Raw genomic sequence first — 25889 nt, forward strand, 5'->3', positions numbered from 1 at the left:
TACACATTGCTTTGGAAAGTGTGAAGCAAGGTGGTGGTATAAGAATTGTGTGTGTGTGTGTGTGTGTGTGTGTGTGTGTGTGTGTGTATTCATAACTGTATAGATAAACCAAATGTCTGAAACCCCCACAGAAAAGGTCCTGAACAAATTGGCCTCAAATATTTCTCTGCAAGGTCAAAGTGGGAAACCTCCCCATTGTCTCTTTCCTCACAAATCCTGTCTTAAGGGCACATTCAAGATATGAACAGGGTGTGAGCCTGTGACCTGTGACCTAGATTCAGGAATTAAGTAGCTATAATAACAAAAGAGTGGCCAAAACCCAGATGCAATCAGGTAACTTGCCAGACAGGAGATAAACAACGCACTCAGATTTCTGTTGTAGACCGCCTTTTCTGTGATGTAAGTTTGATGTATCTGGGGGGTGGTCTTGGGTTACACCCCTTTCTGTGATGTATGTATGATGTTTTTGGGGGTGGTCTTGGACTCCAGGGCAGGCAATTTAAAATGTCAATGCAGTCATACCTCATGTTTGCTTCATGTTACGTTTTTTCAGGTTGCGTCCCACGGCGACCCGGAAGTACCGGAAAGGGTTACTTCTGGGTTTCTCCACTCGCGCATGCACAGAAGTGCTAAATCACGCTTTGCGCATACGCTCAAGGGCCAAATTGCGCCGTGCACCTGCACAGATATGGCGCTTCAGGTTGCGGGCTTTTCATGTTGTGAACAAGCCTCCAGAACGGATCCCATTCTCAACCAGAGGTACCACTGTTTAAGGGCTTGCACACATGGCTTGGGATCCTCCTCCTCTCTCCTGCGTGTGGGGGAGCACCCTGTTGCAACAGTTAATAAAGATCAGGCTTTCTAGCTGCTTTGCTTCTCAATATTCTCTGGTTGGTCTCTGTTATTTTCTCCTACCGATAGAGAACCTACAAAAGGACTATATGGGCTCTTGGGTACCCCATAAGGGAAAAGGAGCAGGTTTTTTTTTAACTTTTCTCAGTGGATAAATATCAATGATTTTTTTTTTAAAATGGATTTCTTTAATTTAAATCTGATTTTTAAAATAAAATGCTTTTGGAGGAAAAATCTTCCTAAAGATAGTTTTCTATTTAAGTTACATTATAGTCCAAAGGGTATTCATCAGGAAATAAGGATTTGTTTTAAGTTTTTCATGTGTGCTAAAACTCAGTCTAAGTTTTTTTTTAAAAAAATTAAATCGCTTAACCACATCAGTTTACAAACATGGATACATATGCTATAATGTTATTGTTTTAGTTAAATAAATTGTTTAAATTGTTTTTAAGGAAATGATTATTTTTCTCCTTCAGCAGAAAAGTTGTCCAAATATAAACAATAATTTCATAATTACCTATCTTTGTACTTCTAATAGTATAATCAAATCAGCAATTTTTGATATAACTGTAAGAACTACTCTGAAAATTTATTATTCCAAAAATGAAACCTTCATCTGGTTGTAAATATTACCAGCAAGAATGAGTCTTTCTGTAAAAAAAAAAGAGAGAGAGAGAGAGAGAGAGAGAGAGAATTAGATCAAGTCTTACTGACTAGTGATTTAATTCTAGTCTTACTGCCTAGTGATTTAAATCATGATTTAAATCGATTTGATATGTCAAATCCACCCTGGTGCGAATTAATTAGAACTGCACTGCCCTGAAATGCAAACGGAATCGAATTTATCCCATCCCTAGCTAAAGGTGCTGTGTTGGATCTTTTATTGTTTGGCATGCTTAAAATGGTGCACTGCAGGTGTTTTTGCTAGACTGCAATTCCCATCATTCCTGACCAATGGCCATGCTGGGGATGATGGGGACTAGAGTTCAACGTGTCTCAGTTTTACATTGTTGTACTAGGCTTGCAATGCTGGACTGATCAAGCCTTTTTAGACTGTTGATTTAGTTTTTTTTTTGTTTTTTTCATCCTTGAAGAGTTGGTGTTACCTGTATTTTCACATTTTCACATTGTGCACAGGCCGCCTTTGCTAAGAGAGCTTTGGATCTGAAAGGCAGTGGGGAAATGCTGGCAATAGATAAGAAATAAAACCTGAATCAAAATATGTCTGTGCAGCTCCTAGCACATGGCAGCTGATTTAATCAGCAGAAATAGCTGAGGCCCTTGCTCTGGGTGGAAAACTTAAGAAGGCCTTTTGCTCATCGCCTTCTCTTGCATTCCGTGGGTGGGTTGCATCCAGAAACACACCCTTCTCTTAAACCCGCCCACCCTGCTTTTCACCCCACACGCATTAGCCAAGGGGGTACATCTTTCCCACTAATCCGATTTTAACAGTAATCTTGTTAATGCTGAGATCGGGATTAATTCTAGGTTAATCGGGATAATCCTGACAAAATGGTGAGCGTTGTAAGCATACGACGGATTAATTGTTACCCTAAGCGACACGCAGGTTTAAAAGAATACTGAAATTCATCAGGGAGGCCTAAAACGGGTGAGAAAGGGAATAAGGCCAGGAGTTAGAGGTCAAGGATAGGACAAGGCAGCGATTTTATTTCTGCTGGACCAGAATCATACCATATACCAGAGCCTGTCAAGGGTAGAAGTCTTCCTGAATTAAAACTAGCACCCATCTGCTTCTCTAAGCATGACTGCTTGTAGTAGTAGTAGGCAGGATTAAACATTTGCCTTCCTTTGCAGCGTGTGGATTGGCCTATTTACTCGAGACATCTGGAATTCTAATGGTCTGGGATTGTATCAGATGATCTATGGAGGTAGTCTGGAAGGGCCAACTCAGGGTCTTTGCTCAAGTCAGCTCTAGTGCCACAGATGGGAATGGCAATTCCCCCTCACACCAATTCACATGGCGCTTGGATTCATTGGGAGATTTCCCCCTGGATGAGCACCATTGAAACAAGAAGGAACAGGGGAAGGTCATTCCCAGTGTATGGATGTTTCTGCCTCCCATTCTTCTATCTATCAGAGCAGTAAAAATCTGCTACCGGAAGCAGCCACTTCATTTTGACTCATGGTAGAGCATTCCCCTATTGACACCGAGAAAGGATTTTTAGGCCTCGGAACCAATGAGAGTCCAATATCCCCTGCTCCAAAATTTGAAGCAGACAGTGTTCATGGCTTAACCATTAGATACCGTAGGCTCAGTGTCTACAGAACTCCCAAGAGCCTACAAAAATGGGCCTATTGCTACTACTAATAAAATCAAAGCAAATTATTATTTGATTTAGTGGCTTACCCATATGTTTACTCACCAACGTGCAGGTATAATATGCCTTAAGTATATGCAAATCAAACTTTCACATTGCAGCAGTTTTTGTTAGCAAAACCACAAATTAGATATTCAGATTTCATTTTTATTTACTTACTTTGCAGAGCACATTATCAGCTGAGAGTAGTGCAAGAGGAGATAGTCACGCAACATTATTCTCGTGTGCCGAGATCTATGTCTATGGGGCCTATAAAATGTAAATACTTACCTTCAGATCAGTCAGAGTGTGTGCGCACTGGAATTATAACCTGGGGTGTTTAGAACGTCCACTTGTAAATGCATTGGCTTTCCCATCATCACACACTTAGTCACCAAGATGAAGCCGATACGATGGCTGCACATTAGGTTCTCGTTTGGAATCAGATTGATCTCCCTTGAGCTCCTAAGCCGCATCCAGCAGTGTGTCTCTTGCAGCATTTCCAGCCTCTGCCTTTGTCAGGCAATCAGCCCCACGCTGGCCGTCCCTGCCCCTGCTCCCAGTTCCAGACTTAGGTCATTTCCAGCTGACCTGCTATTATTGAGCTTCCGTCCTGATTTGTTTGCACAAAGTCTGCGCGGAGGTTAGGTGACCTCGGCTATTTATTGAGCATTCGTTCTGATTTGTTTTGCTTTGATTTCTACAACGTTGCACCAAGGAGGTGTTACCCCATGTCTCCCTGTTCTTATCACAAGCAATAAATAAACAACAAACAAACCAATCTAGTTTGGGTGTGGAAATGGGTTCGATGCAGAAGGGATTGTGCATCCTGAATGTGAAAATACCTGAAATACCTGAAAATAGTGACATTGTACCCTTATGCCAACGTTCCCTTTGCATTCACCCCCCCCCACACTCCTACGAAACACGTGCCCTACGGTAGGAAACATAAACGTTTGGATTTAATCTGGAAAAAGAGATGACAATGTTCATATTCCCCATAGTTATCTGCAAAGGAGGTGGGCTCTTCTACATTAGCCATTTATTGTGGAATGGGGTACATCAGGGTTCCGTTTTGTCCCTTGTGGTTTTTGACATTTGCTTGGAACTGCTGGGAGATATGATCTTCAGGCTTGGGCTAGATTGCCATCTTAGCTTGTGCATGACATACAGCTCTTTCTCTGTTTCCCATTTACTAATCCTAGCGAGGCACTGGAAACCCTGAGCAGGTGTCTGGAGGTGGTTTTGGAACAGACAAGGGCAAACAAATGGCAGCTTAATAATAATAATAATAATAATAATAATAATAATAATAATAATAATAATAATTTTTATTTAATCTAGAAAAGATGTAGGTACACTGGGTTAGGAAGTCTACTGATCTGGATAGAGGTTTGCAACCAGTTTTGGATGAGGCTGCACTCCCCCTCAAGGCTGCAGCTTTGGGATTTTCCCAGGCTCAGCACATGTCTATGGAGAAGGAGCAGATGCCATTAGTGGCTGGGAATGCTTTTTACCAGCTTAGGCTGGTTCACCAGCTGTGACCCTGTCTAGAGAAAGCAGAGCTTGCCTCAGTTTACACCCACGTGCCTCGCTTACATCTAGACGAGACTGTTATTGCATTCTGCTCTGCGTGGGACTGAAGATGGTTCTGAAACTTCAACGGGTACGCAATCCATCTGGTCAGCATTCGGAACATATAGCACAGACCAATAGGATGCCCTCCAGATGTCGTATGTGAAGCAGCAGCCATAAGTGGCTTCAGATGTCTTGTAGAGACTTAGCTTTTCACACAGTCTTTCCCTGACCCATAAGACTGGAACCTGTTTTAAATCTTTGTACCTTCTGAGTTTCTGTTTCATGTGTTCGCTGTTTTTCCGTGCGCTTCAACTGTCCCGATTTGAGCAGGACATCCCGGAATTACAGAAGCCACTCCGGTTTCTGATTGAACCCTGAGATATTCTGTTTTGGTTCTCACTAGAGCACATCCCTGAAAGACACACGTCCCAATTTTCCTCTGTGGAATGTTAGAGGGTATGGCTTTTTTCTGTTTTAATGCTTTCATGATTCATTGGTTGTTTTTTAGACTGCAGAGATTTTAAATATATATTAAAGAACTAAGCAATACATAAATGCTTTTAACTAATTAAATAAGATCAAATATTGTGGACTACATCTCCCATCAGCCCCAGCCAGCTCCCATCAGCCCCATGGTACCATGTTAGCTAACCCTGACATTAACACCCAGTTTTGCATGTGTTCTCTGGTGGTGTGCTCCTTCATACGCAACATGTAAATAAAAGGCATCATAACTACATCCCCCTCCCACAGGACACTAAATTCTGTAGCTTTCCTCCACCTCAGACTTCCCACTATTGGGGGAATTGGGGGATACATAACAGAATTTCCTTAGAGCTGGCAGTTATGCTTCAGAAAGCTGTGCAGATGCATACTTCATCTGTCATGGAAACTTCACGACAGCCTAGAAGCTGAAGGTACATTCTGGATTACTGGGGCAACCCATTCCACTTGGAGAAGTGTGGAATGATCAGAAGGCTTTTGGCATTTCCCAACTGCTTTCCAGCTGCTAAACTTCTTTTCTTTTCTTTTCTTTTCTTTTCTTTTCTTTTCTTTTCTTTTCTTTTCTTTTCTTTTCTTTTCTTTTCTTTTTTCTCTTGTGCTGCTTCTTTTTAACGCTGTGCTTTTCTTTGCATTTGCCGCATCAGATGCCTTCAAAGAAAGCAGTTGCCCAATGATTCACCAGGGAAAGGATTTTCTGCTTTTATAGATTTCACACTGTGTAGATCGTGATGCCTCTTCCCACACACCCTCCCTAACATGATGAAATCTGATAGGCTTCTGGGGCTGCCCAGTCCGGCTTCTGATGGATGGAGCTGTGTTGTAAAATAGCACGAGACTGCGCAGTTAAGGTGTCGGTATGAAAACATCATTTCTACATGGAACTATGATTTGGGGTGCAGGTTAAAGTTTAAAACCTTTGGTGACCACGAATCAGCATCCCTTTTTGCAGCCCTAATGGCACATCTTCCTTCCAAGACAGGGAGGGATGGAGGGAGCCATATTTTTTTGCAAATGCTCAAGGGGAATCTGGAATTAAAGAACTACAGCAGTCAGCCCTGAGTTGTGCTAATCTGAACCAACAAGGGATTTCACTTGGGGCCACATGGCTGGATGTTCAGCCTCCTGTATATGAAGCATAATCTCTGTGAGTATGAATCCAGTTTGAAACGGGTTGATGGAACAGCCTCCCATCGGCTCTGGGAAGGATATTGCACTGAACTGTTTCCTCAATATGTGCTTCAGGCATTAAGCCTGGATTAGTAAACATTGTTGTGTCAGAGACTACTGGGTTTGATCCCCCCCCCCCCCGAATCTCTTTGTGTTATCCTGGAGGCTTGCAACTATTTCCTTTTGCCTTGCCATCATTTAGAACAGGGCTGTGTGTGTAATAATGGATATTATCTTCTGCTTTTGCCTAGACCTGGATTAGTGATTGTATATGAAGTTTTGATGTACCTTCCCAGTTATGATATATCAAACACATTCTGATGGTCTGTTGTTAGGACGTTGCCCTTCTGTTGAAAGGTCCCCATTTGGGTTTCTTTCACTCATATATTTTCATAAGGACACTGAGGAAGGGGAGGAGGATCCCAGCGAGGGGTGTGGCTGTGATTGGTGCACACTGGGACAAGCTGAATATGGGGAAGGGAGGATTGGGGTACTTCGGAGGTACTCAAGGCACATCAGAGGATGTTGAGGAGGTAGTAAACAGTTCACAGGATCCAGGGGCAGGAGACAGTCTCACCAGAACCAGAGGTGCGCCTGTCTCCATGGATACTGTGGGCTCTGAGCCGTCAGTGCACTCCAGGAGATTAAGGCAGGCAAGGGAACCCAGCCCAGCTCACTAGTAGATCAGGTGGAGAACATGGGACCCGTTAGCTCTGGGAGGAAGTTGTGGTCACTCAGTTGGTTTAGGCTCAGGGCAGGGCAGGATCACATGCTTTGTCATGTGGAGAGGCACAGCTGCTCAGCTGAAGCAAGCTCAGGTGCATCAATCAAGGATAAGGGGGAAGCAAGGCAGAGACTCTTATGTCTGCTCAACTTTCTGAACATCTGAAGGCAGCCCTGTTTAGGGAAGCTTTTAATGTTTGCTGCATTACTGTATTTTAATATTTTGTTGGAAGCCGCCCAGATGGGCGGGGTATAAATAAATTGTTGTTGTTGTTGTTGTTGTTGTTAATTTCTCTGTTGATGGGCCATGGCCTGGCTGCTTTGGGAACTCCACTGGACTGTGACTTCAGGACTGAACCAAGGTGTTCCAACCCTGGATCTTCTGCAGAGGAGGGAACCTGACCTTACCCTGCATGTTGTATTGGACCTGGACCGCTATTTGACCATTTGTACTGGTGTTGCTTTTGGGACTATGAATGTGTGATTAGCAGGACTTACCTCCAGGTACACAGAGATTCAGGACATATATACTTTTCAATGCAGATTTTACATTAGTGTGCATGTGTGTGTGTGTGTGTATGTGTGTGTATGTATATATATATATATATATATATATATATATATATATATATATATATTTACACGGGAAGACACCCGAGGACACCAAAACCTGCATTCCTGTACCCGTGAAAATCTACGAAAGCATATATATATATATATATATATATATACCGGTACACACACACACACACACACACACACACACACACACACAGAGTGGTACCTCGGGTTAAGTACTTAATTCGTTCTGGAGGTCCGTTCTTAACCTGAAACTGTTCTTAACCTGAAGCACCACTTTAGGTAATGGGGTCTTCTGCTGCTGCCGTGCCGCCGGAGCCCGATTTCTGTTCTCATCCTGAAGCAAAGTTCTTAACCCGAGGGGTTAGCGGAGTCTGTAACCTGAAGTGTATGTAACCTGAAGCCTATGTAACCCGAGGTACCACTATATATATTTTTGCACTCATTACTTGGCTGGAGAACCGTGTTGCGAAATCCAAAGATGTGTGAATGTTGAGGCATGGCTGTGCTTCTGTTCACATATTGTTTCACAAATTGTGGATTAGGTATAAAAGTAAAGGTAAAGGGACCCCTGACTGTTAGGTCCAGTCGCGGATGACTCTGGAGTTGTGGTGCTCATCTCGCTTTATTGGCCAAGGGAGCTGGCATAGAGCTTCTGGGTCATGTGGCCAGCATGACTAAGCTGCTTCTGGCGAACCAGAGCAGTGCACAGAAACACCGTTTACCTCCCCGCCAGAGCACTACCTATTTATCTATTTGTACTTTGATGTGCTTTCGAGCTGCTAGATTGGCAAGAGCAGAGACCAAGCAACGGGAGCTCACACTGTTGCGGAGATTCGAAACGTGGCAAGCGGTTTCTGATTGCCAAGCCCTAGGCTCTGTAGTTTAACCCACAGCGCTGCCCTGTGGATTAGGTATATTCGCCCTTAAATGCAAGCTGGATTGAATTTCTACAATCCGCCCCACTCCCCATCCCTAGCTGTGTATGACTACACCCTCTGTACTTGTAAGGATACCTCAAGTTTTATTTATTGATCAGACCAAATCTGAAAAGTTTCCTTATGCATCAGTAGATTCTTCTGGCTCTCTGGAAAACTCCCACAGCCACGGCCCCTTGCAGCCCCTTATACCCTCCCCATTAGCAGCTGAAAAGTTGGGAGCAAACTTTGCCCAATAGGGTGGGGGTGCTACCATTTGGTGACCACTTAGAGGCTGCCTTTAAAGGAGGATTATGCTGGATTAATCCAGATCAGTGTTCCAGCATCAAGGTTTTAATTCATTTGCCAAATGACCGCTCAATCTAGCTATGTCTGGCTCTGCCACTAGCTTCCCTCAAAGCCTGTATGCCTTCCCTCATCTCTGCCCACAGAACTTTGTGGCCCCGGGGGCGATACATGGAGTTATCCCACCAGCAAAATTCCCTGGTAGGCATCCGGTGGGAACTGCACAGATTGACTTCTTGGCATCTTCTTCAAAGGGATGCTCTCCAACCACACGGGAGATGGTTTCCCTGCCAGCCCTTCGGCTGCCTTGAACGCATTCCAGGCTGTTATCTTAGCAAAATGTGACGGAACTGGCTGTGAAGGAGGGATGACCGGGGATCCCACGGCAGCTGCTGGACATTGTTCAGCAACCGGGTGCCACTTGCTAGTGGCTTCACTGAAGAACTGTGTCTGCTGAGAGATGCCAAGGAGCCCCAGCTTGTGAAAGTCGCCCTTTGGGACAGGAGAAAAGAAGCTGTGTCCCCTTCAGATGCAGGGTCAGAGAAGTGTTGCCTTCATGGGGTGGGTGAGATGGGGGCTTTGTTGCTGATGTCTTGTTTTGTTCTGGGGGTTCTTGGGTTGGCTCTTGAGCTTTCAGTAGTGATTCATTGGGGCTGTGGTTACCGCTACTAACATGCCTTTTATTGAGACGCTTAAAAGATTTGCAGGTACCCAACATAACATTTCAGTTTTGTTTTCCTTTCGGATTGCGTATTATAGTGACTGGGATGGGATGGCGAAACCAGAGTTCGTGGCAAAACCTTAGTGACCAGATTCAGTGCAAGTGGAAAGACAATTTCTTTGTCTTTATTTGGGTGGCTCAATGTTCAGAGCTGTGAACACAAAATTTTGAATTCTGCAGTTTGGGGCAGGGATGCAGGGAAGAACACGAATCTGGTGTCTCTGTTCAGTGCAAATTGAAAGTTTGTATCCAGTGTTTTATTTATTGGTTAGTCCAGATGTATTGCTTTGGCATTTCCAAAGTTGTCACTCATTGGTTAGTTAGTTAGTTTGTTTGCAATTGGGGGGGCATGGGGTATTTTTTGGGGTGTGGGTTGATTGTTTGACCCATGTTTTGGCTTTGCTGAGGAGGTGCTTGATATTTTTCTATATACAGTAGTGAAGAGCTGTGTGTTTGAGTGGATTGAAAGCACTGTAGCAGTAAAGGAAAATTGGATAGGGATATGTTAAACAAGTAGTGGAAGACGTGTCTTTGGCATGTTTCCATGACTATAGAACTTCTGTTTTGTGTGTGTGGAGGTGGGGGGTTTGAAAATGAGAAGGGAAACTGGGCAGAGATGAGAGGAAGGAGTTGTAGTGGGTGGGTGATTTTGGTGTTAAAGTGCTTGAAGCCATTCAATAACTCTGGGCTTTTGCTCAGGGAAGCGTGATCTTCCCTTCCAGGGAGACAGTATTTCTTCCAAGCTAGAGCCTGTGGCTGTTCTGCAGATCAGGAGACAAGAGCAAATTAACACTTGGCTTGGAATAGCTACCTCTACCAGAAAAAAAGGCATCAAACCATTCCCACCCCTCTCTCTCCCTGCAAGTTCCCTTGATTTGTCAGCAGCTGCTGCATCAGTTTACATACCTCTAGGGACGTGGACTGATTTGAATGTGCATTTATGACAACGGGTGGAATTCTTAGATCACTACGGAGTGCAATCCAAAAGCATCAGTTGATTTGACGGCTGCTTGATTTCATTGACTGTGTGGTATATCTGGCTTTTAGCAAGTGGTCATGGCTGCTCCCAGACTGGCTGCGTTGCAGGTGGGATTCAATCATAAAACGACAAATTTTGGTAACACAGTCAAAGTGGATTTGCCTCTGTTGCACAGCGAAACCACTCCTCCTTCAAAATGTACTTTTTTTAAAAGTAAGGAAAGTGACGTGGAAATATACAGGGAAATGTGGGATACCAGTTGCTTGATGCACTGTTGTATAACCTCCGTGCAGACAAATCTGAATTAATGCTCAATGAAGAGCGGCATTGTTATATAACTGCCATGCAAACTTTATGGGAAGAAATCTGGACTACAGCTCAACGAGTAGGTCATCTGGAAAAGCCCAGAGGACTGGGAGGCAGAAATTGGGCAGCGCTTTAAATAAAGAAAAAAAGAAAAGACTATGAGCAGAACTCAGTTTGAGCTAAAATTGAACTTCACCACCACTTTTCCACTCCATGGTGTGGCTGCGTCGCTACAACACGGCACACAGACATTTAGCAGCTGAATAATTCTGCCACTGATATCTCCAGGCCAGGAAAAGCTTTGACCACTAAACTTCTGTATGTCACGCTGCTCCTAAAGGTACAGGAGCCCTGCTAGATAAAAGGTGACAACCCTAAGACACCCCCCTCCCCTTGAAATGGTTCTGTGTCCCTGCCCCTCCCCATGGAAAGCCAGAAAGCTTTCCCCAGACATGGCTGAGAATGTCGGTGCCTGAAACCCTGACTCTAAACATTGGAGTGTGAAACAGAGAGACAAGAATTCCGGACAGGATGGCTTGGCTTGGGGACAGGCACCTCTTGGGGGCGGAATGCGTGGAAGAGTTGGATTTACGGGTTCAAGCAGGGAAAGGGTGTGTGTATATACTACAGAGGGACTTAGGTTGGGCAGAGCTTCTGTGCAGTACAAAATAATTTGGAGTCCTCGTCCCTTCATCTGCCTCACACCTCCCTTCCACTTCTGTTCCCAAGCCAATTTTGAAGCCTCCAGCAACAAAATATTCGAGACGGCAGAGTTGGCAAGCGTAATATCGGCTGACACAGTGGTGCAGCAATGTGGGGGTAGGGAAAGGGGAGACAGGCACATGGGGAGGCTGCATCAGAAAAGCTGCCTTATCTAACCAGGCAGATATAATGAAGTTGTTTCTCAGCAGGCACAATAAAGGGATTGTTGCATGGGATTTGAGAATTGCTTAATTGTGTCAGGGTGTCTTCCTCCTCCCTTTCTGGGTCCTCCTGAGAAGCTGCTGCTTCTTCTTCTTCTTCTCCTTTTCATGTTTACATGAAAAATAGCCCAGTGCAGGGGAATGGAGATGGTTTGTTTCTGAGAAGAAAGAAGCTGTAGAGCCTCGAGCCTCCCTTCACATTGTGTCCTCTGACTTTGAGGCTCTACTCTCTCTGATGTGATCATGTGGGCTGACTTCAGTTATTCTGGACTGTACCACTTCAAAGTCCATGTGTGCACATCAGCGGGTGCTTCCAGGCAGGGACAATTTAGTAGCACCCAATAATGCATGTTCTGCTTTAAAACTAAAATAGCAATTCTGTTGTTGTTGTTGTTGTATCATCATCGCCACTTTGTAGCTTAGTTATTATTTCCACAGCACCAAATATTGTGCCGGGAAATTTTCATTTGGAATCCTGGTGGGTGGGTGGGTGGGTGGGTGGGTGGGTGTTAAACCCACTCCCTCTGCCATCTACTGCACTCCTGATTATGATCCCCATTGCAAGGCCAGACTACTGGGAAAGGGGAAATGATAGAGCTGCTTCCTAGACAGGAGAGATGGACAATAGAGAAGGAGATAGCTCTAAACAGGCCGTGACCAGCCAGGAACACTATTGAACAGACCGCCTGGGTAAACTACAATATAGTCTGAGCTTTGGGTGGATGTAAAAATGGAAACTGAACATGGAAAGCAGGAGAGGAATGTGTTTTGATTGCACCGTCATGCAGATGCGCTGTAGAAAGCGAGTAAATAAATTTTGGCTATTCTGCAGTGTGGAAGCACCCTGGGTTTATTATTTTGATTGCTCCCCCACATAAAAGTTCCCAGCATGCAGTACACACAGGGAGAGCGCTATACCAAAACCGTGCTAATGTGCTAATTCAGGGATTGCATAAGCACAGAGCATTCCAATATCACTTGTAGCTGAGTAAGATTGTCTTCCATGAACACAGTTTTAATAGTGAGTCTGTAAGTGACTGTGGAGGCCAGTTCTGGATCCACATGTGCTTTCACGGTGGTTTTCGGGTGGGAGTTGATTATGGTGAGAGTTTGCCGAGCGTGCCTTTCTCTTAGGATGTTTCTCCCTTTTGTCCTGAATTTGAGCATCTTCAAAGCCCACAACACCTTTGGTAAAGGCTGTTCTCCAATTGGAGCGCTCACAGGCCAGTTTTTCCCAGTTGTCAGTGTTTATACTACATTTTTAAATATTTGCCTTGAGAAAGTCTTTAAATCTCTTTTGTTTACCAGCAGCATTACGCTTTCCATTTTTAAGTTCAGAATAGAGTTGTTGCTTTGGAAGACCATAATCAGGCATCGGCACAACATGACCAGTCCAACGAAGTTGATGTTGAAGAATCATTGCTTCAACGCTGGTGATCTTTGCTTCTTCCAGTACACTGACATTAGTTCGCCTGTCTTCCCAAGTGATGTGGTGGCCTGAAGTGGTACAGTCCAGAGTTCTGCCACCTCCAGTCCCCTTAGGAACATAGGATGCTGTTTTATACTGAGTCAGACTATTGGTCCATCTAGTTCAGCATTGTTTGCTATGACTGGCAGTGGCTCCCCAGGGTTTCCAAGAGGGGACATTCCCATCCCTATCTGGACATGCCAGGGCTGAAACTTGGACCTTCTGCATTCAAAGCCGACGTTCTACCCCAGAGCTATAGCCCTTCCCATTTTGATTTTTAACTTTACTGAGTGGAACCTGCTGCATTGTCGCTGCTTTTCACGGAGCAAAGATAACACAAGTAGCTCCAAGCTTCATGGAAGCAGCTCACACTATAGCTTTAAGCCATGCCAGGTTGGTACCAGATTCAGGTAGGTAGCCGTGTTGGTCTGACGCAGTCAAAATATATGAAAAAATAAGAAAATTGTCCAGTAGCGCCTTAGAGACCAACTACGTTTGTTCTTGGTATAAGCTTCCATGTGCAGGCACACTTCCAAGAACAAACTTAGTTGGTCTCTAAGGTTGGTACCAGTTTATCTGGGAGGGGAGGAGCTCTAAGAAACGGCAACCTCCCACACAGCCTAGGACTCCTCGAGTTAACTTTGCAGCATGGGAAGAAACTGAATAGCTCCCAAACCACAAATACATCATGAATCAGGGCCCTCAGTCTGCCTCCTCAGTCTATGTGGCATGTTGAATGGCTCTGAGAAATGTAGGGCTGCACATTTTGTGAGCCAAACTGAGCTTTATCTTTATGGCAGCCAGTTCTGTAATAAAAAAATAAATCCCTGGGCGAAAGTAAATTAAAACCACTAGGGATTTGTTTGATGCACTATTCCATCTCTGTGTGATTATGACAATTCTTGTATTTGCATTTTCAAGTCTTTACTCATGCTGAGCTGTCTTGTAACATTTTTAAGCCACTGTTTTACATTGTTCAAGGCCTAACAGAACACTGCCAGCTACCACTATTTTGCTTGTTAGCAAAGTTAACTTGGGGAAAACGGGGAATGCTTGAAGACTTTGTTTAATCCTAAATTTTAAATGGACCAGCCAGATTCATGCTTCCTGGGCTAATAATATGCATTGGAACACAGTTGTCCTCCAAATTTTGCGGCACAATGCTTGGTTCAAAAAAAGTAACAAAATGCATATTAAAAATAGTACTTTAGATTAATATGCGTATTTAAGAATCTGAATTTCCATGCAGTTAAATACACACACACACCCCTGAGTTGTGAAGAAATAGCTCAGAACAAAATTATGTGAAACTAGCAGAGCTTGGAAATAGCCTGCTCTGTTCATCCCTATGGCAGTGCTTGCTTTGTATTGCCTACCTTCTGAGAGTAGCACTCTTGGTCGTGTAGCAGGTGCTGCCATTGGAGGCTGGACCATTAGGGCAAATGGAGAACTGCCCCACCAACCTCAATCTACCCTCACCCAGTCCCCATGGGCCTATCTTCTTGCTTACACCACCTGCCAGCTTCCTCCATCCTCCTCCTCCTTGTTCACGCTTCCTCTTGTCCTGCCACTCAACCCCCCCCCCGGGAAAACCAGTTGTTTACCTCTGAATCAGAACAGATGTCAATAGGTTTTTTCTGCAGATTGACATTTGCTCAGACGCGGCACTGAAGAGTGAGTTTTCCTGGGGAAAGCGGCCAGGCAAACGAAAAACTTATTGGACCCATGCCTAGATAATATGGGACAAGCGAAAAACTGCTTGGATCCATGCTTTCTAGGCACTGGACAAGCAGAAGTATAGGTGAGCCCTTAATCTCAGGGTTTCCCTCATAAAAGTCATCAGAGGAGGAAGGTAACAAAACCCTACATGGCGTGGCCGATGGTCAAGAATGATGAAAGTTGTCGTCCAAAATATCTGGAGGGCACCATGCTGGCTAGCCCTCTAGTAAGCGGTCTATATATTGGCTAAATAATATATAAATAATTGGCAGAGAGAAGGGCAGATATTTTGAACATTCGGATGAACAACTGCTGAGTTGAGTTTTTCACCCTCTGATGGGGTAGATAGACCAGGCCTCTTGCAACCATTGTGCAGGAACACAACACTCCCCTAACCTCTCAGATTCCAAAAGGGTTCCCTCTCTTCCCCTTTCTCTCCCCCTCCTTTTAAAGTACAGTGGTACCTCAGGTTACAGACGCTTCAGGTTACAGACTTCGCTAACCCAGAAATATTATCTTGGGTTAAGAACTTTGCTTCAGGATGAGAATAGAAATCGTGTGGCGGCGGGGCAGCGGCAACAGGAGGCCCCATTAGCTAAAGTGGTGCTTCAGGTTAAGAACAGTTTCAGGTTAAGAACGGACCTCCAGAACAAATTAAGTTCTTAACCCCAGGTACCACTGTACAGCACTGGCTGAGCACACTCAAGACCACCCTGTCAGGATTCAGTTTTATATTAAAAGGTGGCAATACATCTCCAAGCTAAGCTTGCAGAATCCTGCATTTTGGGCATCCATAATAGGATAAACACAGTGACCATCCAGATTGGTCCAGGTCAGTCCTTGGCATATATGACAACCTTCAGATTAAGTCCTGATGTTGAAAAAGGGTGGGCTGTGGAGAGAGAGGGTGGTCTCCCTTATTTGCTGTGGATTCTCGTGTGTGTGTGTAGAGCTTTAAAAATAATTGTCCTCGTATCCAAGGCCATATAGGTTAGTGAAAAAGCACATTCTTTGTATGCAGAAGGACGCAAGTGCCTCCAGCTACAACTGGAAATGTCTCTTGTCTGAAATCCTGTAGCAGGATTTGCCAAGGGTCTGCCTCACATGCAAAAGGCCCCAGGACAGCTCCAGGTAGATTGGGGGTGTCCCCTGCCCGGAGAGCCGGGTTGTTGAGCTTGTTTTGTTTCGGTCTAAGTTGTTGAGCCTTTTCTTTGCAAAATCTCCCCCCCCCCCCAAAAAAAGAGTTTTTAAGCATTTGGGGGGTGGGATTCACCAAAAAAGCAACGCATCCAATATGGGCTGTCATGTGCCTGGATTTTTCTGGACATTTTAACCAATTTCTGAAAATACCGCCCGGGCGCTATTTTCAGCGGACAAATCCTGGACATGTCTGGGAAATTCCAGATGTATGGAATTCCCAAACTAAAAATCCCAACTTGCCCCCCTCCAGGATGGATCAATCTAGTTAAGCTTGCCAAAGTCCAACTTGTGGTTTTGGTAGTTGCCGTTCTTCAGGGTTATCAGTAAAGTGTTTTATAAAGGGATGCTACATTTCAACAAAATCAGCTATATCATTTGTATTATTCAATGCATGTAATCTCTTTGTTCATTTTTCTGATACAGCGATAGGCCATACATTCTGTTTCCAACGAGAGATGCACAGTTATTCCAAACCTTTCCAGTTCTGCGCTACTAAAAGAAAAGTAATTAGTTGTTTGTAGCAAAGGTCAGGTTGCCCTTCTTTAAAAATAGTTAACAATCCCAAACTTGAGGTACATTCCATATGTTGGCCTGTAATATAGCTTATTTCTGTAAACACTCTTTGCCAGAAAAGCTTTTTATGTTCAAACGTCCACCACATGTGAAATGTTGTACCTATTGCAGCCTCTCCAGCACAATAGTGGAATAGTTTTATTAATACATCTATGGTGTCAAATGAGTATGAGGCACCTTGCTGTGTTCCTGCGATCTAGGCTGGGTCTGAAAATTATCGTGATGTTTTATCTCCCCTTTTCCAGTCTTTGAAATGTTCAAGGTAACCTCTGCAGTACTCATTTCCTTTGTTGGTTGTGTTGGCGAGAAAGGGAACTGGAAGTTCTTCTGCTTTTGTGAACCCCTGTCAATTTACAGATTATCAGTTTGGCAAAGAATTGAAAGGGCACAGCAGCCAGCACAGCTAGTGAAAGTCACCAAATCAGTGAGGGTACCAAAGTTCAGCAAACTCAAAGCACACTAAGCCGCTGCTGCCAAGTCTAGACAGCACAGCAAAACCCCATCAGAGAAAATTCATTTTGAGTCCTGTCTCCTTAATTTGAGCAGCTGATTTCCATAGCAAACCCAGATGCCTATTTGAATTCTGGTGCCATCTGCACCATGTAATTCAACTTCTAACTTCCTTTCAGTAACGGCAGCTGTTGTCCACCTGCCTTTTGTCTGAAGTTATACTGCATCATGGGTTTTGTAGTCTTAAGGCGTCATAGTGTTTAGGCTCTCATTTGGGGGGGCATACACGTGTTGGAGTTGGTGTCAGGTAGCGTCTTGTCCCTGAGCAAGGCAGGCCGACGGAGAGCTCCAAGTGAGCAAATTTATCTGACAAAAGATTGAAGACAACCTAAGCATTTTTAAACTGTCTGCCAGCAGACTGCCTCTCCTAAGCTCCACCCCTTGAGGAAAACTTGAATTCTTAAACCCTCTGGCCTGAAGATGGGCGTAGAAATCATAGATTTGTAAAACTGGAAGGGACACTGACGACCATCTAGTCCAGGGTTTCCCAGACTTGGGTCTCAAGCTGTTTTTGGACTATAGTTCCCATCATCCCTGACCACTGGTCCTGCTAGCTAGGGATGATGGGAGTTGTAATCCAACAACAGCAGGGAAACCCTGATCTAGTTCAACCCCCAGCAATGCAGGAATATGCAGCTGTCCCATACAGGGATCAAACCTTCAACCTTGGTGTACATTCCTACCACTTGCCTGCACTATTGGACCAATGAGGTACTATGGCACTATGGTGGGTGGCATTTGGTTGCTCAGGATCAGGGGAAGGTGCCCACGATGATCCTGACTCTGACTGTACAGGCTCTGGAGACAGGGTTTTCTGTAGGCTCCTGTCTGTCAGCCTCAGTGGTCTTGTGGAAGCGTTAACAAGGTGTGGCTCTTGCACATGGATGCTTCAATTGCAACAGTGCAGACGGTTATGTATCAAATGTTTATAATATTGGGAGACTAGAGCAGGTTTGGTGCAAAAGAGTGGTTATCTCAAGACCACTTAATGTTCATTTGTTTAGGACCCGAATAGCCCTCCACTCAAAAGTGCTGCCTTCTACTCCATCTTCCAGGCTTAGCTGTCAGGTAGTTCTTGCCTGTTCACTACAGAAGGCTGGATTTGGTCTTGATGCAATACCACAGCCGGCTCATTATATCAAGCCATGCTTTCTTTACAGTTTGTTCAACACACCAGGGAGAAGTGTGCAAGCTCTGCCCCTCCTCCTCACCTTTCGTATCACTCTGCAAAAAAATGGAAGGCAAACATATCAAGCAGGGAGCCTCCTGGGTGTGTGGAGGCTCTACATGTTTTTTCCAGGGATTTTAAAACATGTGGGGATCCTCCACAGGCACACAGTTTTCCTGCTTCATTCATTAGTCCTCCAACTTATTGAGAGCAATGCAAGGGACTCTTCCCTTTGCATGTTGAATGAACTGACTTTTGCAACACCTGAAGAGGGCTAATGTGGATGCTGAATCTGATCCAGCAAAATAAATTCTCAAAAATCTCGTATGTGGTGTGGAAATTAAAGCACGCAATTAAAAACATTTGCCATTCAGTTCGGGTGTAATCTGCCGTGTTGCTGCTGGTGTTAAACAACTTCAGCAAACAAGCTCCATCGCTTTTGATTTCGGTAATACGTAAAAACATGCTTCAATCTCCCATTGAAATTGGTGGGTCTCGAAGCACTTACCTTTGGCTGGCTTGTTCCCATCCATGTTTATCCCTTTAATTTCTTCTTCTTTTTTTAAGCAACAATAAATCAAGTCTGTTTTTGAAGAGCTAAACAACGCTCAGTGTGTCACAGTCAGGAAAACAAAGCATCTGATTTGCATAATGTCACCTTCATTTGCATAATGAAACAATTTACTGTAATCTTTTTTATTTGGAAGTGAATTTGGGCATCTTCAGCTGAAGATGCTCTCGGTTAGGTGAGCTGCCCCAGATCTAACCATTGAATTTCATCAATGGTGTTGTGTTTAGTTCCCCAGTGTTCTCTTTTCTTCCTTCATCAGCCGCATGGTAGCTTTTAAACCTTCCACATGTAGTGATGGGGATGTGGGCTCCTATTCCTGTGTGGATCATGTGCCAGGTATAAACAGCCACAGGCTTTGCTTTCAAAGGCCCAGGCATCTTAGTAGAGTGGCAGGTACACAGATGAAGTCAAGAGGGTCTCTTGGGTGAAAGGTGTTCCATAAATATAAGAGCATATTATCGTCACTGATGCCCATTTGAATCTCACAGCTCTCATCCCTTGACACACTGTGCCATAAAATAATTCATGAAATGTAAGAAGATACATGGTATATAGACTAGAATACTTATTAGCCAACTTAACACAGGCAGGTTTTTTGAGATTCATGGGGCTCTTCAACAGGCAGAAGAGGAAGGGAGTAAACCCAGCAGACGAAATTTTATACAAACTGGTGTTTAGTTGTAACTCGTACCGGGTCTCTGATAGCATGCTTAGAGATGACTGTGATTAAGGCAGCACAGTAGACACATCGTTGAAATAAATCAATACATTATACATAGAGCAGGTGACAAGTCGCAGAAAACGTGTGCATGGCAAATAAAGGGGTTATTTGCAAAACTAACATGCCCTGTATGTAGAACACCAGTCCTTTGCAATGCATAAGAATGCTTGCATGTTTGAAATGTTATTAATTTCTAAAATAAGAGTTGGAAGTATTCAATGCAGCCTTGAAAGTACTCTTTCTTGTCTACGTGGCAATCCTAAATCACAAGTAATGTGTGGTTCTGGTTGCTTAGTGGTGAGGGAAGAACCCTCTTTCCTTGCTCATAAGGCACCCCTTTGCAGATACCCTCAGTCACCGTAAACTCTGGTTTTCTGACTACTCTATTAATTTGGACATGTTCTCCTTATTTTTCGGAAACTTACTGAAGTTTCCTATTCAGTGTTGTTTGAAATTAAAATTTGAGCCTCTGGTAGATCAAAGCAAGCTGCTCTACAGCTCAGGTCTTGCAAGCTAACTAACACTTTGCGGGGAATTAGGAAAAAGCTTTACAAAGGACCCCAGCTATGCTGCAAAGTGCCATGCAATGCGCCATGTGAAGTATGCTTTGCAGTCCAGCTCAGGTTTGTTGGCAAGTGCTTTGATCTGCCAAGCTCTGCTCTTAATAAGCCTTGCTGAAGCCAAGCTGATAGATCAGAGTTGAACTTTTTACAAGGCAGTAGCCTCATTTTTGGAGGGGAGAGCAAATTAATTAAGTTAAAATTCTCTGATCAAATGCTCAGCGGACCAACCATGCAGGGGGGGGGAAACACCCCAGCATATAATGTGCAAAGGACGGAGAAGACATACATCCTCTGTTCAACCTTAAAAGAATGGGAATAAGATACGTACCAGTAAATATGTTCAGGTACAGGAGAGTGGTTTGGCCTCCATTTCCTCATAGATTGAGAGGATGAGAATATGTGGCCATGAAGCAAACCTAAATCTCCCTCTTTTTTGGATTTTCAAAAGTTGTCAGATCCAGTGGCAGAATGGAGCATGCAGAAAATGGAGGTCTGCTTACCCTCTTAGTATGGACTAACGGCATATATTTGGGGAATCTGTAGCCAAGCAAACATACCTGTTTGCCAATACAGAGAACATACTTTGTAGCTGGCTGTAATCCCTGGCAGAAGCAACGGGAAAATATTTCTGTTCCTTTGAGAATTATCAGCTCTTTCCAAACACTATTCTCCCTGTGCAAAGAAAGCCCAACATGTGAATCTTGAACACTGCCTGAAGACTCAGGAGAATGTTTTCTCCTTTATTAATCCCCTCTGACAGGAACTCAATGAGACATTCTTCCCAAAGCACACCTCTCTTGCCCAGGTTTCTGTGAATGACAAGTGCTAAGCACCCCATCTCCATGCCACTAGATCTGTGTACTGGCAACCCACAGCCATTCCCACCTTTTGACTAGAGCTCTGCTCCCCATCTGTCAGTAAGGTTGAGAAATTCAGTTCAGTTTTCATTTAAAGGTGATCCTTCCTAATTCTCACTTCAAAATCAATAGTGAGCCAAAGCAGGTGCTACCCTTTGAAATCTGTACTTCTCTGAATTTTGCAGGAACCAAAAACCTGGGTACCAAAATGTGTAAATTAGGGAAACGTGTGCCTGAAAATGCATATATTCATGAAAATAACATTTAAAACGCACTCTGTCATGGGAAATGGCTTGCAGTAACAAGCATACAGAAAAATTGCATACAGGATTGTATGTATTAGGGCAATAGTTCCCAAACTTTCCCCCCATGAGTCGCCTGAAAATTGCTGAGGGTCTTAGTACGCTACTTAATGTCCCCCCCGCCCGCCCGCCTGTTGAAACAATTGTAATGTGCTTTGCTAGCTGCTGTGTGATTTTTAAATGTATTTTGTTGCTTCTTTTAATTCTTATGTGTTATATTTATTGAATGACCATTTGAATTCCATAGAATCGATCAAGCTCAGATGGTAACACAGTGAAACACAGTGCAAGAAGTAAAAGAAGCAATAAAAATACAATTAAAAAGCAATATGAATATTTAGTGCGATGAATGTGCTGCTCCTTACCGTCAACCCAAAATCCACCTGAATGAAGCTTGGTCTGCAAAGAGCTGGTCGGGAACCCCTGCTTTAATTAAAAGCTAAAATTAGAATTCTGGAGTTAACTGGAAAGCTTTGCTTGCTGTCCGGACTGGTGTCATCCATGTGCTTGCTCTTGTCTAAATTACTTCTAAAAACCTCCATTCTCTACATGTACAAGTCTGAACTTCTCTGCAGGTTGCCATGTGCCTAGATTTAGCATATCTAAATAATGTTGGGGACGGTATTGACAGTGCTTGGTTACTTAAAAGGCCATGCCTGTCCAACTTCATAAGGAACTGGTTCCTTCATCATAGTTTCATTTATTTATTCTGCTAGCAGAAGCTAGAGAGACACAACACAGCTGTAGACAATTGGAAACTTAACTCGCCAGCTACAATCTCCCGCTTATCTCTTCAGATGTAAGTCCTGGAAACAATATCTAGGGGGAAAACTGCTTTCCTTTACGTTTGACTGTCATGGCTTCCCCAAAAGAATCCTGGGAATTTAGTAAGGGTAGTGACACCATGTCTGCTAAAGATTCCAAGCCCCCTGGCTCACTGTTCTACAGTTGCTATTATTCCCTGTAGCGATGGAATGACTGTTAAACCGGATTAGGCTTGTAGTATAGTTAAGCCCTGTGTTTTTCAAGAAGTCACTGACATGCTCCCAATATTGTAATGTATCCTCTTGTGTGATGCAGTCACGAAATCTGTGGCACACAATAGCACCTTTGTATTAGGGATGAATGAATCTGTTGATTTAAACCATCATATATATATATATATATATATATATATATATATATATATGCATTTGCATACATATTCTTTGGGTTGGAGAACTGCATGGCAAAATCCAAAGAAGTTTGAATTTCAAAGGATGGCTCCATTTCATTGTGCTTTTTGTTTCAGGAAGTGCAAGTTAGGTGGACTTGCATTAAAATGTGAACCAAACAAAATTTAGTCCTGAGGTGTATCTAGGGCCCTTTTTCTTGTAGGAGCTCCATCTCTGAGGCAAGATTCCAAAACAGCTAAGAAAAATATGTCTGTATCAGGATAGATAAGCCGTGTGCAGTTGTTTGGCATAGAACAAGGATGGGAAAAACTTTATCCTTTTCCATTCTCAAGTGTACTGTTCTTAAATTCGCAGTACCATGTTTCTGCAGCAATTTGCATTGGGAAAAAACCCTCATTAAAATTTGTCAGCATTTTAGTGCAAATCTTTCCCAAATAAAGCATATTTTATGTGACTTGCCTAATATACATGTTTTTGAAAGCAATTTTCCCTAATGTAATTTTGTATGTTATTTTCTTTGATGTATGCATTTTGACACATTTTCTCCCAACATGTGGGTGCCAGATTCACCTGTGTTATGAGTTTCTGGGTGCCAGACACTGAACCCCTGGATTCAGCAAATGTTAGAATGTACCGGTAAGCCAGGCCAGTTTCCTGATGAGGAAATTGATGAGGCCGTTAGAAGACAAAAGGAAGATGTTGAGCCATTAGGAAAGCCAAAGAGAGGGGACTCTGCCAGATAGCAAATGGGAGGGGCACCTCCCTCAACTCCGAGTTAGTTAGAAGCCAAAGGCAGAATTTGAAGTAGAGTTTGAGAGCTGGTGGTGATGTGACCTTGAGGAAAAAGTTTGCAGGCTGGTAAAGGCGGCAAGCTGGAAAGAAAGCATCAGAGGACAATGGTTGATGTCTGTTTTGATCCAAGGCTGTGCCTATGCCAGTAGCATAACCCTATTGGAGTGTTAACGCCGTGAACCCCTCCATTGTAGGCTCAGGTTGTATGTATGTGTAAATAAACCATTTACCATAAAGACACCACAGTCTCCACCATGCCTCATTTCCAAAAGGAAACATAACCACTGGCTAAGTGCCTGAGACCCCTGGAATCTCACACCTCTCAGAGATTGGGGTGATGCATAGCAATATGGATTTTTGCATATTTGTACTGTAGAGTTGGAAGATCCTCATCACAAAATTCAGAGAAGCGTTGATATCACAGGAGAGATGTATTTTTGTTTGCTGTCAGCTCAAGAAGGGCTGTGAAGAACAGGCCCAGCTATCCCTCTACCTTGAAGCTGCTTCATACATGAACACCCTTCACACTGATGCCAGTTACGCATCAATTAGGGATGCATGCAGCAGCTCCTGGGGCAAGACTAGCCAGGCACATTCTCCATCACATATTTGGTACCTGTGAGTACTGAACAACTGAACAGAACCTGTGGGACAGTCTCTTAGTGAGAGAGAGTCCGGTGCACGCAATATCCCACTGAGAACAACACACCCACCCCACTCCACAAACAAGCTTTGAAAGTTTGTTATCTGGCAGCTTCAATTTAAAGAATGAGATCTTGTTTTGAGAATGGGCGAAGTTAAGTATTTAACTACCACTGTTTTTCTCACCCCAAAATTGTCCCCCAGAAATGGTCATGGCTTCAAACTCCATTCATCTAAGCCTACTCTGCCCTCTCAAACTTAGCTCTGGGTGGATTTTTTCAAGATCACCACCCTCCTATCAATGTGGTCTGGGAGTCCACTTTTGGATACTGTGACTAAGCATGGCAGGGTGCTTGAAGGAGCTGTGTTTTGTTTTTCATTTTAGGGGGTTGTGTAAATTCATTGAAGTGAGCAAAAAGCCTCTGGACTTTCAAGCCGATTGTTCTTACTCAGCTCAGGTGACAAGAGTTGTAGATGTTTCATGTTGGTTGTGAGGATATAACTGATTTTCCATTCATTTCTTTGAAGCCCCTCCTGGAAATGTGGCAGCCCCATCTAGCAAGGAAGGCTGGCTATAGCCCTGATCGACCAGCCAAGAAGGAGGAGGAGGATCAGGCGAGAGAGACCCACACGATTGGTCCTGCCCACATGGTTCAATATACAGATGCTTACTGCAGCAGTGTGGGATCGCCACGAAGAAGCAGTTCCCACACCGCTGAGGTAACATGAGAAGGAACCCCATCAGTATCCAGAAAGAGGTGTATTTTGTGGCCGGCATTTGGAGGTTGGAGCGGGGGTGGGGAGAGCTCTGGGCCTAAAAGCCTTGATTTTTTTTTTTTTTTAATTCTGGCATAAATTAAGCCTTGCTTTTTCTCCCCCTGAATGTTCCACCTGATAAAACCGAAACAATGTCAATTCTGTGAAAGATTAACCTCCACTGATTTGAGAAAGTACCATCAAGTCAGCTACCCTGACATTCCGCCATGCACTTGTGCCAAGCCCCTTAGCAACCAAGTTGAGAGCATAGCAACGGCAGCTCTTTGGCTGAAAAACCCCCACACCATTGTCAAAATACAGCTGTATCAGCTTCCCCCTCTTCTTCCCCTTCTTTATCCAGTCAGTTTTATGCTGCTTCTTTTTTCTTTTCTCAATGAAGTAAGCTATCAGGGAGACGGGGAGGAAAAAAAACAGATTGCTCGCCTGATGTAGACGGGCAAAGCTTTGTCTCAGATTCAAAAAACAGCTGCTCAGAGATAATCTTGAAGATGGTTTGATGATGAGAGATACCTTTGGGAAATGCCTGAATTTAAATATCTGGGTTATTTATTTATTTATTTCAAAGATAAGGATGTATGCAAGGTTTCAGCTTAACCAAGGGATCAAAGCAGAATCAAGTATTTATAAAGACACTAAGACAAAAAGCCTCAGGTTAAAAGTCAGAGCTGACAGTTGCAATCTGCATGGTGACCATTTTTATCCTGTGTTTGCAAAGGACATGAGGTAAAATGAGGCAGCTGCTTCCAAGTGGTAGATTTTGGGCACCCATTTGGAGTCCCACATGTCCCTGGCCTGTAAAAGGATCCAGGCCTTTACTGAGGCAGTCCCTACCCTGTGGGACTCCTTGCCAGTAGGAACTAATCTTGTTTGTCTTCAGTCATCTTCTAAAAACAGTATTATCCTGACAGGCCTTTCAAACCTGAGATACTTAATTTTAGTGCCTACCTAATGTGTTTTTGGTTAGGCAGGCCTGTTCAG

The 25889-nt window shown here is 43.7% G+C and overlaps 1 protein-coding gene across 29 annotated transcripts in view; it reads left to right on the forward strand.

The window, feature by feature from the left end:
* Window positions 1-25889, forward strand: part of SRCIN1 (SRC kinase signaling inhibitor 1) — a 330260-nt gene that overhangs the window by 229653 nt on the left and 74718 nt on the right. For 17 of the 29 annotated variants that reach the window (XR_014557360.1, XM_083708601.1, XM_083708616.1 and 14 more), the window contains one exon: window positions 24663-24854. The exons of 6 other annotated variants lie outside the window; for them this stretch is intronic. Coding sequence is in view for 19 of the 23 variants with exons in the window: in XM_083708601.1 (XP_083564727.1) it covers window positions 24663-24854 (192 nt within the window). In the remaining 4 variants the exon portion in view is untranslated. Of the gene's footprint in view, window positions 1-7602; window positions 7623-9125; window positions 9506-24662; window positions 24893-25198; window positions 25290-25889 lie in introns of those variants that run through there. 6 more of the 29 variants (XM_083708600.1, XM_083708599.1, XM_083708598.1 and 3 more) reach the window with 6 other exon arrangements.

This window comes from Podarcis gaigeae (assembly GCF_964106915.1).
Source record: "Podarcis gaigeae genome assembly, chromosome: 13".
In the NCBI taxonomy this organism is placed as follows: Eukaryota; Metazoa; Chordata; class Lepidosauria; order Squamata; family Lacertidae; genus Podarcis; species Podarcis gaigeae.